This window comes from Pan troglodytes, chromosome 13 (genome assembly GCF_028858775.2).
Source record: "Pan troglodytes isolate AG18354 chromosome 13, NHGRI_mPanTro3-v2.0_pri, whole genome shotgun sequence".
In the NCBI taxonomy this organism is placed as follows: Eukaryota; Metazoa; Chordata; class Mammalia; order Primates; family Hominidae; genus Pan; species Pan troglodytes.
Genome location: NC_072411.2, coordinates 76,873,034 through 76,886,408, shown reverse-complemented (window position 1 = coordinate 76,886,408; position 13,375 = coordinate 76,873,034). Strand labels below are relative to the sequence as shown.

General features: G+C 37.2%; 1 protein-coding gene across 12 annotated transcripts in view; it reads left to right on the top strand.

Annotated features, from left to right (window-relative positions):
* CHN1 (chimerin 1) overlaps window positions 1–13,375 on the top strand; it is a 206,801-nt gene that overhangs the window by 157,244 nt on the left and 36,182 nt on the right. For 10 of the 12 annotated variants that reach the window (XM_003309320.6, XM_063791313.1, XM_054679957.2 and 7 more), the window contains one exon: window positions 2,098–2,175. The exons of the other annotated variants lie outside the window; for them this stretch is intronic. In XM_003309320.6, coding sequence (XP_003309368.3) covers window positions 2,098–2,175 — 78 coding nt within the window. The remainder of the gene's footprint in view (window positions 1–2,097; window positions 2,176–13,375) is intronic. 12 annotated transcript variants of the gene reach the window in all.

Genomic DNA, 13,375 nt, shown 5'->3' with positions numbered 1-13,375 from the left:
CTGTTTTTTTCTGGTTCCTACTGAGAATTGGTTAAACTTCACTTTAGGCTGTACATGTCTAAAGAGTCTGTTGGCCTTTATATTTTTAGTCATGATGTGACAAAATAGGTCCAATCTGAAAAGCAATTTAGGCTAGGCAAGGAGACTTTTTCCATTGCATTTCTTCTTGAAATGGGAGCATTTTATGTCTCATATTAATTATCTAAGTATATAAACTCATGAAATTGAAACTCCTATGTAAATACATTTTGCCTTTTATTTACTTAGACATAATTTTAGAAAAATAAAAGGGACTAAAGACTCAAGTAAACAAAAATAATTTAGGGATGTTTAGAAAATCAATCATTTGTTATTTTTAATGTCTAGCATAGCTTAAGAACCACTTCATGCCCTAATTAAACTAGAATATGCACTGGGCACATACCTCCTGTGATTATGAAATCTGAGATTAAAGTATTTACACTACAAATATACTGAATCCATTTAAGTATAGAATTTTAGATGCTTTAAATACAGTGTAACATTGGCATAATTGGTTTAACTTAATTATTATAGCATGAGAAACAGATGATAGGACGTACTTAGGGAACCAAAATGGGAAATGTAAGCATCCTGTAGCACCTTAGTGAAAAAATGTAGGTATTGCTCCTAAGTCAAGTTGTGCTAAGTCTCTCACCTAGCCACCCCGTTTCTACACCAGCAAACAAAAAGTATATGAGTCCTATAAGTAGTTACACTATAATTGAGATCTGTGCAAATAAGGAATTATTCCCAACTGGCTTCCACTATGACCTGGCCTCAAGCTCTCTGAATAAAAAAAATGTTGAGACTAGAGAATTAAAATAATGGTTTCTTCTATGTAAGTGTAGCCCACAACAAAACAACTACTCATAATACAAAGACAAAACTGACCACTGCAAGCTGTTAGCAATGTGATATGCATGCTCCTTGTTCTGCATGAAAATAGTATGATACCTAGTTAAACTTCTTTTATCTTTCATCAAAATACTCACCAGTTTTTCCTTGTCTTTAATAAAATTGGGTTTTTGTTAGCTAACCTCAGTCCATAATGAGCAAAGGATACAGATTAGCCTTTCATAATTTACCTGGCAGTGGTGCTGCATTATTTTTAAAACCTAGTGCTGTATGTATGTTAATTTTCCTCTGCTTTTAATAGGTTAAAAAAATTCCATTTTGCAATAATGCATGACTCATTGATTTCTCATTACCTTCCCACTGATTTTTTTTTTTTTTTTTTTTTTTTTTTTTTTTTTTTTTTTTTTTTTTTGCCTTGAGCCAGCAAGAAACTTACATGAGAGGAGGGAGAAACAGAGAGACAGAGTGAGTTTAGGAATACAGTACTTAAATACTGTTGCTTGGTTTTCATTGGTTATCTCCTTTCTTACGGTGGCCAATCTAATGCAGCCTTCCTTGTGAAATCCCTCCCTTCCCCCCACCTTCCCTGCTAGGGGCTTCATAGGGTGTCTGTTGCTAGAAACTGATTGCAGGCAGTATGTAGGCATCTTTCATTCAGAATGGACATAAATATCTTGAATAGAGAAGAAAGCTTTTAGAAATGTATCGTTTGTCAAAATTGCATGCCTTTTAAAAAATGATAAAGAGAGATGCTGAGTGTTTTGTATGTTAGCATCGACTCTTTATTTCTGTTCAGACTCAAGTTTTTAGAAGCTAGAATATAGATCCCTTTAAGAAAAAAAAAAGGAAGAAAGAAGAATTTGCTGGTTAGTCGACCTCTGTTTAAGAAGTGCTTCATCCTCCTCCTCCACCTCTCCGTGGTGTTTCTCTGCAGCTCTCTGTAGGTTAGGGTTCTGTGCTGCCTGGCAGAATGCTCATGTGTTAGCTGAATAGATATCATCGACAGACATAGACCACTATAGGTTTTCTTTCCTTGTGAATTCCAAAATGCCATCCAAAGAGTCTTGGTCGGGGAGGAAAACTAATAGGGCTGCAGTTCACAAATCAAAACAAGAGGGCCGTCAGCAAGATTTATTGATAGCAGCCTTGGGAATGAAACTGGGTTCTCCAAAGTCGTCTGTGACAATCTGGCAACCTCTGAAACTCTTTGCTTATTCGCAGTTGACATCACTTGTTAGAAGAGCAACTCTGAAAGAAAACGAGCAAATTCCAAAATATGAAAAGATTCACAATTTCAAGGTAAGAATATTTGCTTTTAGTCTTTTAAGAAATGCATATTACTTGAAATATATAATGTTAAAGGAATATCTTATGTCTTTTTAAAACTAGGATGACTTGACTAAAATGTTCTTCCTATTTAAGGAGTGAGATGTTTTCAGCCTGATTTTACTTGAGGAATAGCTGAATAAGGCTAATAGAAATCCAACCCTGTTTTTCTCTAATGCTGTTTTAATATTATCAATGTGTACTCACTGGTAAAAGTCTTGACTGATATTTAAAAGGTCTCAGTTAATGATGATTTTGGCATTGTTTTTATTTGTGATACAATTGTGTCTGAATACCTCTGTTGGAGATTTTATGAGAGGATTAGATCTGTGTTTCTGGTAAAAAGCTTTGGATATAAGAGGCATGTGCTGTTGCATCTGGATTGAGCAGATGGTTTGCATTTCTCATAGTTTCTGTCTTTTCTCCCCTGTTAATGAATTGACCATGATGAAAGGAGGATGGCTATCATGGGACTGTTGATGCTGCTGACACTAGCAGCTTCTCTTCACTTTTTGAGTATTTACTTTCACCATGTATGTGTATGTGTAGTTTTTAATTATTGTGTTAATGTGGTTTATCAACTGTACTTGAATTTTCTTTCAAGGTGATATGTGTGTTGATTCAAGCTGTATGTAGATCTAGTCTGTATTTATAGCATAATATAAGGCCTTGAATTTCTGTCCTTTGCAATCTGATTCAGAGATTAAACAACGTGAGGTGGTGCATAAGTAGACCCAGTTACATTTAATAGGTAGATGCACTGGCATTTCTGTAGTAACTTCCCAATAGTTAGACAACTTTGTGATGCGGTTCTTGAGACATGAATGTTCTTAGTTTAGACAAAATATCATTAGGTTTTATTTTAGAAAGGGAATAATTTGGTTTCAAAATGTGATAAAGCTGGAAATCGTGATCTTTCATTTATTTATTAATTTAATCAACATTTATTCAGCACCTATAATGCACCAGGCTCTGAACTAGATCATTTCATTCCACATTTGCAATTTATTCTGATTTTTAACACCAGTATTTATTTTACTCAAACACTAAATACCAACACCCGCCCCCCCCCCCACCCATATGCTCTGCATTTTCCATAGTGAGGAATAGGTTTTTGTGATCTTCAGATCATTTTGGGATGAAGGAGAAATTACTTAATAAAATTACGTTTCTTAAATATGTGGGCTATGTAAAAATTGCTAATATTTTAAAATAAACTAAATAACGTTTTCTTCTTCCTCTTTAAACATATTAAGGACCTTACCTTTCAACCAATATCTTGATTTAAAATGAAATAGAGGCAACTTAGTAGATTAAATACCGGATAGAAAAGAGGTATCATATGTGTATCTAGCTTTCACTACATCTTTCATTTAGGAAGCTAAGCAATACATGCAGGCTTCTAGGCCTCAGTTTCTTCTTGCATGATATACAACCTGATCTAACAGGATTTTTATCAGGAAAATGACCCCAAATAAATCCTTTTGCCAATATGAAGTTATGTCAAAAAAGAAGTCTTTAGGTTACTAATAAAGAGGAAATTGTATGTACACTGTTTAGAAATAGCTGAGATCTTAAATATATCTCCAAAGATGTACTCTGATTTGTTCAGCAAAAACAGCAAAAACCTACTAAGAATGCCATTTGAGTGCTAGGTCAAGTTCATTATACATGCTTTTTATCAATATTGATTAAGAGCAACTAGGAGGTCTATTCAAGAATTTGCATAAACAAACTCTTTATCTTCCAGTTGTTTCTCAATTTTAACACATGGCTTTAATGAATAAATTCTACACAGCTGGAAAGTTCTGACTCTGTGATCAACCGTAACTCTTACCTGGGTATCTAAACTGCTTTAAAGATACTTGGGTGTTTTTTTTAAGCCTTAAAAAATGGAAAGCTTCTTCCTTCTCTGGAGCTGAAAAATAATGAAAACCAGCTTGGACTTGTTCTTAAAAAAGAGTATTTATGCTCAAGAAAGAGTTCATTTTAGACAATGAGTTGCATTATATATTATTTAGAGTTGCTAATAAGGTCAGAAATCTCGGAATTGACTCTTTCCATTGAAGTTACTCTCTGTTATTTAAAAATGTTTCTGTGGGGTGGCACTATAAAAAATAAGAAAGAAAGGAGGAAAGTCATACTTGACTTCCAAGAACATCCCAGACTCTGTGGCAGGTGCAGTTCTCTCCCACACAGACGCTCGCTTAGAAGGTCACTGATTGTGATATACACATCTATGTATGTACAGTTCAGAAATTTGTGTGGGGAAAAAACATAGCATTTCCATGATGATAATCATTCATGTATCCTTGTCATTAACTATTTTTCTATGGTGGTAAAAGTGTATTCTGTATAACCACGAGCCCACTCACCAAAGCCTCATTTCAAGGTGGTTTTCTTTTTTGCTTCTTGAACTGCCTTGTTATGTAATACTGCTCTGTGGAGTCGAACAGCTGTCAAACCTTATTTCAGGGAGTGAAGCCAAGAATGCCTTCTACCTTTGGTGAAAGCACTCACCGAGGTGAAAGCCAAATAAACCAACTGGACCTAACTTCAGCCTACAGACAGGCGTTTGTTTTGGGGTTTGGGGTTTTTTTAGTAGAATAAAACAGGAAGGCTTCCCTTTTGCTATGTTATGTAACACAGTCTCTTTTTTTTTTTTCTATTGTTACTTATAAGGATTTGAGAAAGCATCTATCACAAGAAGGATAGTTATATCCCTTAGGGAGGTTATTTTACAGATAAATGCACCAAATCCTCTAAAAACTATTGCACTATAAGTTATCTACATCAATTAGAAAATAATTGTAATTGTCCCCTGGATCAACCTCTTATTTTAAGAGCTACCTCATCCTAATACAACATACAACACACACACACACACACACACACACACACACACACAGAAAGAGAGAGAGAGAGAACAAAGCAAACTCTAACATTAAAAATAAAACTCAGGCACCCCTCCAGCAATGATTGTGCCATGCATTCTGAGGCTTTCTGGGTAAAATGATAAATAAGATCCAGCCTTTGCCCTCAGGAGCTTGCTTGTTACATGCACCACCTTGGGTCAATTGCTTAATCTCTCTCTACATCGGAAAAATTGAGTTCCCAGTACATGTAGATACATGGTAGCCACTATTTTTGTTACTACAAATACCCCTGTGGGTTTTTTTTTCTGAATCTATACTGACATTTATTTATACTTAAGGGTTCATCTGAATCCTCTTATTCCTGTCCAGTTGCAGAGATTATGATGTGATTGAAAACCTTAGCATGATCGTGGGGACTGTGCCTAGTTCTCAGGCAGAGTTAGATGTTGCATAAGAATAGCTACATTTGACCAGGCACAGTGGCTCATGCCTGTAATCCCAGCACTTTGGGAGGCCGAGGTGGGCAGATCGAAAGGTCAGGAGATTGAGAACATCTTAGCCAACATGGGGAAACCCTGTCTCTACTAAAAATACAAAATTAGTCGGGTGTGGTGGCACGTGACTGTAGTCCCAGCTCCTCTGGAGGCTGAGGCAGGAGAATCGCTTGAACCCAGGAGGCAGAGGTTGCAGTGAGTCGAGATCACATCACTGAACTCCAGCCTGGGCAACAACAGCAAAACTCCGTCTCAAAAATAAATAAATAAATAAATAAATAAAGCTACATTTTTAAAAAGCTACATTTTTCATGCACTACAGAATGCAGTGAAATCCTCTATATTTATTTTACTCTTTTCAAATTAAACTGTTAAATGTTTCATTTGGTTTGTTGCTTAATTCAGATAGCTCTATAAAATAAAATCAAGAGCAGATACAATATTATAATAATGACAGAAGCTAGGCTACTTAGGCAAATTAAGTAATTAAAAGAAAACAACATTAAGAATTATAGGGAGTAGATACTAAAAATATGAGTTTAATTTTTTAAGGTAGTCTTGAATTAGTTGTTGATTTTCATTTCAGGTACTTGCAGTCTGCATGTAAATGAAAGATATGAGATATTGTATTAATAGATTTAGTGTTGCCCAGATAACAGGCAAACAGTGAATCCTGAAATGTGAATTGATATTGCAATTAAAATAACACTGTAACATGAACCTTATAATAGTTAATAAAATTACTGATTCAAGACCTACTAGGAAAAAGAGATCATACTGAACCCAGCAATCCTAGCCAACAGACTGGACACTGTGCTGTCTGGTGAACTGAAGGGCGGCAGTGGCCGACACTCTTGCTGAGGGTAGTCTTTCCTTTCCTCCCGAGGACGTGGGCAAATCCAAGCCCCCTTTGGTCTTCATTTGGTTCACATTTATAATAAAATAAATACAAAATGAATGAACAAATAATAATTTTAATATAAACTGTGAAGTTTTAAACCACATGGTCTAAGGGTTCTCTTACAGCTCTAAAATTCTCGGACTGAATTATAGTGTATTGTGAACCATTAGATTTATTACAAGTATTCCATTTTTCATTAAAATTTTATTGAAGTTCCTATGGAGACAAATTTTCAATACGTTGATTTGAAAAGGAACTAAAATTAACTATATATGAAAGAATATTTAAAACTTTATATTAACAGCAGTGAAATGTCATATTCAGAAACAGTGTCTATCACCTCTTTCGTATTATCCCCACCAACCCTCACAACACCACCTTGCCTCCCTCCATTCTTCCTTGCCCTTTCCCGATGTCTAGTAAAATGCCTGTAACTAGCAGATGCTCAAGAAGCATTTGATAAATGACTAAATGAGTACACAATGTGACATGCGGGGGACCTTTGGTTGTTGTTACTTGAAAACCTCTTCTCATGACAGCAGGAAATTAACACAAAAATAGATTCTTCTATTGGTCTTAAGATCTGTATTGTTACAATGTTTTCTTTTAATTAGATTTATGTGAGTTTTAAAAATGAAATAAAACCCAAGATACCATCATGTTATCTGATATTGACTAGAGAATCTGTGTACATATTTTAAATGCTCAGGAATTTGAATAGTGTTTTGAATTAATGGTATTGTAAATGAAGGTAAATGCAGTATTACCAAATGGAAATGACAATCTAGAATGCTTCATTATGCTTCTGCAATAATGTCTCTCATCATTGCCTCTTCTGTGGATATGAACAAGGAGTGTCCAACATAAACATTTTAAAGGAATAATGTGAATTATTCCTTTAAATAATTTTACTTGGAAATTTAAATAATTTTAAATAATTTCTTACTTGGAATTTCTCCAAGAAAGAAATTAAGTGGAATTATATGTATTTCTGTTATACACATGCACACACACACACACTTTTTCCCCAGTTCTCAATGTGGGCCACTTGCAAGAGAAGACAAAAATAGCGCAGATCAGTATGTAGCGTAGGTTCTGTCTGCCTAAGGCAATCGGACATGTAGAGGACTGATGAAGAGAAACTAGGAAATTGGTCAGAATCATCTTTAAAGTCCCTGTAAACATTGTATTTCTGTTGCTGCCTATTATAGTACATATCTGATGCTGCGGAAGCCAAAAATGACAGCCACTGCTCTGCTTTCCACTTCTGCCAATGCTGCTGGTGAGGAGGACCACAGAACCTGTGCACTGCTCCTCAGCACTGCGGCCCTCTCAACCTCACCCTGCCTGGCCTTATGGTTTGTCATGCTGGCTGGGGAACTGGTATGACACCCCGAGTGCAAGTCATTCAGATCCTTAAGATTATCAGAAAGGTTACTACCTGCCACTAATAATCCGAAAAGAAACATTTCACAAAGTTCTTGTTGGTTTGCACATAGTTGCATATACTTCTTTGTAGCTATCTTATGGGACTAGAGAATTTAAATTGTTATACTTCAGAGAAACCCATATTATTCTCACAGACCATGGCCCTTTATTCTGGAGATGTTTTATAATCTGTCTTTATTCCCCAAGTTCCAAATTTGGCATCTCTGTATTATACTGCCTCGCTGATACAAATTACTTATCAGTATGTTTTTTGTCCCTTCCATTCAAGCTTTCTACTATATCTTTTTTTAATGTTTTAAATGAGGAAGACATGTTTTGGAAACACCTTCCTTTCTAGCCTCTTGTTCCATGTCCATGTGGGCCCCTGAAAAGATTGGCTCTTTCAATATATGTATGAAAAGTTGCTGTTGAACATACTAACTCAATCTTTTCAAAGAAAAATCCCTTAACAGTGTTGAAACATCTTGCCCACAGTATTCTCTAACCTAAAATAAGACTCTCCAGGCTTTCCTAGCTCCGTTTCCTTCTTGCTCATCCCTCAAGTATTTATCAAGCAACTGTTGTGTGCAGACCACTCTGTTAGACATGGGAGGAGACACAGTAATATGTAATGTACGGTCCTTGACTGCTGGATATATGCAAACTGACTGAAAAGAAAGCAAATGTCAATATAATGAGAATGATGAGAAGGTCATAGGAAAGGTTTGGGGCCAGGCACAGTGGCTCATGCCTGTAATCCCTACACTTTGGGAGGCCAAGTCAGGAGGATTGCTTGAGCCCAGGAGTTTAAGACCGGCCTGGGCAACATAGAGAGACCTTGTCTTTACAAAAAATTTAAAACATTAGCTGGGTATGATATTGTGCACCTGTGGTTTCAGCTACTTAGGAGGCTGAGGTGAGATCACTTGAGCCAGGAGATAGAGGTTGCAGTGAGCTGTGAACACACCACTGCACTCCAGCCTGGGAGACAGAGCAGGACCCCGTCTCAAAAAAAAAAAAAAAAAAAAGAATGGTTTTATGCATAAACACTGGCAAAATACCTTTAATTTTATGTGCCACATATGTATAATAATGCCATATTCCTCATGGTTCAATATTTCATATACAAATACAAATGACATCTCTGCCTAAAACAGAATGACAGTCAGAAGTGAGTATGCAGAGTATAATTCGACAGAGGGTAGTTTAAACTTTGGAGAGAGATTTTTTTTTGTGATAAGAACATGTCACATGAGATCTACCCTCTTAAATATTTAAGTAAGGCCAGGTGCGGTGGCTTATGCCTATAATCCCAGCACTTTGAGAGGCTGAGATAGGCAGATCACTTGAGCCTAGGAGTTTGAGACCAGCTTAGGCAACATGGCAAAACTCTGTTTCTATCAAAAATACAAAACTTAGCTGGGCGTGGTGGCACATGCCTGTAGTCCTAGCTACTCAAAAGGCTGAGGTGAGAGGATCACTGGGGCCCAGGAAATCGAGGCTGCTGTGAGCTGTGATTGTGCCACTGCAATATGGCCTGGACGATAGAGCAAGACCCTATGTCAAAAAAAAAAAAAAATCTTTAAGTGCACAACACAGTATTGTTAAGTAAAGGCATAGTGTTGCTCACAAGTTTCTAGAAGGTACTCAATCTATTATAACTGAAACTTTATATGCATTGAACAGCAGCTCCCCATTTCTCCCTCTGCCATCCCAGCAACCGCTCTCTATTCTATGAGTTTGATTATTATAGATACCTCATATAAGTGGAATCATGCAATATTTGTCCTTCTGTGACTGACTTATTTCACTTAACATCATGTCCTCCAGGTTCATCTCATGGTGTCATATATGGCAGGATTTCCTTTATTAAGGCTGAATAAATATTCTATTGTATATATATACCATACTTTCTTTAAGGATATAAACGCATAGGAAAAACACACAATTTTTAAAAGTCACCTCTTACAGTTAATAACAATGTATAAGAATACATTGAGAATAAAATCTCTCTGAGTAGATTTTAAGTGTTCTCACTACAAAAAATATGTGAGGTAATGCTTACATTAATTAGCTCAATTTAGCCATTTCACAATGTATTTGCATTTCAAAACATGTTGTACACAGTAAATATAATTTTTATTTGTCAATTAAAAATGAAATAATGTTTTAAAGTCACTTCTTCTAAATTTTTTTTTTTTTTTTTAGACAGAGTCTCACTCTGTTGCCGAGGCTGGAGTGCAGTGGCACAATCTCAGCTCACTGCAGCTTCCGCCTCCTGGGTTCAAGCTATTCTGTCTCAGCCTCCCTAGTAGCTGGGATTACAGGTGCCCACCACCACACACACACCACGTTTTTGTGCTTTTAATAGAGATGGGGTTTCTCCATGTTGGTCAGGCTGGTCTCGAACTCCTGACCTCAGGTGATCTGCCCACCTCAGCTTCCCAAAGTGCTGGGATTACAGGCATGAACCACTGCACCTGGCCTGTAAAATTCTTAATATAATTTCAGTTTACATGTTCATACAACAGTCCAACCTTCAGGAGTTGGTTTTTCCCCCGTTTGAGACATGTTGGTACTCTAAAGCCCCTTCTCGTAATCTCTTCTGTCTTACATTCACTCACCCCTTCCAGATTTAACTGAGGATTGGGTCTTAATTCTCTTTTGCTTATTTTGTAAGTTAATAGGAGAAATACCGTATGTAATATTTCATGTCTCTGTGTTTCAAGCCTTGTTTAACTGACAAATTGTGCTATCATACTTCATCTTTTTTGTGACCCTCTGTGTCAACATTCCCTAGAGGACAAAGTCTTATTAAGAGTGAGGTTTGCCGGGCGCAGTGGCTCATTCCTGTAATCCCAGCACTTTGGGAGGCTGAGGTGGGTGGATCACCTGAGGTCGGGAGTTCAAGACCAGCCTGACCAACATGGAGAAACCTTGTCTCTACTAAAAATATAAAATTAGCCGGGCGTGATGGTGCATGCCTGTAATCCCAGCTACTTGGGAGGCTGAGGCAGAAGAATTGCTTAAACCCGGGAGGCGGAGGTTGCAATGAGCCAAGATCCTGCCATTGCACTCCAACCTGGGCAACAAGAGCAAACTCCATCTCAAAAAAGAAAAAAAAAAAGAGTGAGGTTTACCATGACCATTAGTAGGACGGTTAAAGCATGTAACTAAAGAATACGTACATGTCTTATCATCTTGCTTCAATCATTGTCTATGTTGTCAAGTACTCCATATCTCAGTAAACTTAGTATCATTAGTTGGTGTTCATCATTTGTTATGTAATAGTGCATGACACAAAAATATTGTTGCCTTCATCAAATAGCCCAAAGGATAGAAAGTAGAAAAAGAGATGTGTATATACACCAAAGGAAGTGGAATATAGGTTAAAAAATAAATGAAAACGTGACAAGCAATGGTTTTTCTTTTTAAATATTTTTACTACACAAAAACTTCTGGTAGCTGAAAACCACGATAAATTATTTTTTTGACAAGCAACATACTAATAGATTTTTTTTTCCAGTTTTCCCTCTTCTTAAATTATCTTGAGATTCTTCTGGTTACAAAATAGGAAAACTATAAAGGAAAAGGCCAGTAGCCCAACAGTTGAAGAATCACTGTATCATCAGCTGCTTATTTTCTAAATTTTTATGTTCTTTGGGGAGCAAAAATAGAACTGGCGTGTTTTGTAAGGTATTATCCAGACTTAAAAATTAAAAGAACACATCTATTTTTAGGTCATGGTAGTCAGAGGCTTGTTGTCACATTAGGTGATATCCTCCAGTCTTTTGTATTAGAGGTGACGTTTTGGCTATCCATGTGAATGGATTTGCCCAAATCAGGCCTAAAATATCATATTCTCTGTTTCTCTTTTTAGAACTACCTTTGTTTGGAGCTTCACCTCTTGCATGTGACACAACCCTGATCTCTGCTTGTGCTCTGCCTGGTACACATACCCTTGTTCTTAAAGAGAAGTCCATCTCTAGGGGGTGTGCTAATTTGCTTTGATGGTTGCTGTTACAGCTCATTACTCCGCAATTGTATTACTTCAGTGTGTTTTTCTTAATCTGTTACCATGAATATATTTACTATTTGATGGAACAGTTGAGAGACTTTTACTGCAAGTGTCAGAAAACCCAGCCCACACTGGACTAAGAAAAAAGGGAATTTGTTGTGTCACACAGTAGAAAAAGTCCAGCATTAATCGAAGGTATCCTTTGACTTAGGGGCTTAAAATGCCACCAGAACCCTGTCTCCCAACTCTTTCTTCATTTTTAGGCTCCCTCTGGTGACAAGATGACTGTCAAAGTCTTCAGCTCTGTATCCTCCCAGATTCTAGTCAGCCTCAAAGACAGACTGTTTGAAAAAAGGTTCTGGGCATGGCAGTCATTGACCAATTATATCATATGCTCATCTCTGCACCAGTAGCTCCAGTCAGGAGAAGGGAATGTACTGGCTTAGATCCAGGTCTTCCCCTGGAGCTGGGGAAGAGGTCAGCTCTATACGATTCACATGGATTGGGAGCTTTTATGAAAAATAAGAACTTGTTCTATGTACTGAAAAATAAGCAGTGCCCTCTACAAGATTAAATGTCAAATGAAATCACCTATTGCAAGATCTTAGTGAACAGCCTACTGAATATGACAGTGTTAATGTAACACTTTGCTGGGTGAGATGTGCTCATGAAACATGGATGACAAAAGAATCCTGAAGCAGTTCAGTCTGTATAAAGGGGGTTGAAAATTACTGATTAAGTTCATCTTATTTTACATGTGTAGAAACTGAAGCCTATTAAAGTCACTGGTTGGCGTTCACATGAACGAATCAGTAGAACCAATAATATAAACTAAATTTCTACTTTTGGTCATGATGGAAGAACTACATTTACCTTCCCATCTTAAACAACTAGCAAACCAGAAAAAGTATATAAAAACCACAGCCAGACATTGATCAATAGGTAGTATAGAACTGGGACAACTGCAAGAAGGAACACAAACAAAATGATTCTTAAGATCACTCTTACTGCTTGGAGGCAGTTTCCAGGCCACAGCACATGGAGGGGGAGTCCAAGCAGAGTCTTGTGGTCTACCCCAGTGAAGGACAAAGCGATTAGGGTGGGGTCGTGGGGGAGGTGCAAAGCAGCTGAAATGTGTGGGGCAGAGACTGCCTGAGGAGACAGAGCTGCACACAAAAGGCATTCTGGAGATCTGCCGAGGAGCCTTCTTGAGTCTTTTACTGATGACTTATCTGCATATATGTGGGAAGAAACTATTGGGAAACCACCAGAAAGCAATAGGCTAAACAGTGGCTGAAACTCACTGAAGACTCATTCTGCCCACTAGTAGAAACAGAAAGAAGTCACAACACATGGAGCATTGGTTAAGACTCTTCAAGAGGGTATCATCTTAGTAGTGTGACCAAAATTAACAGTAGACTAAAGGTTGTAGTGAGGAAAGAAATGGAAGCTGTCT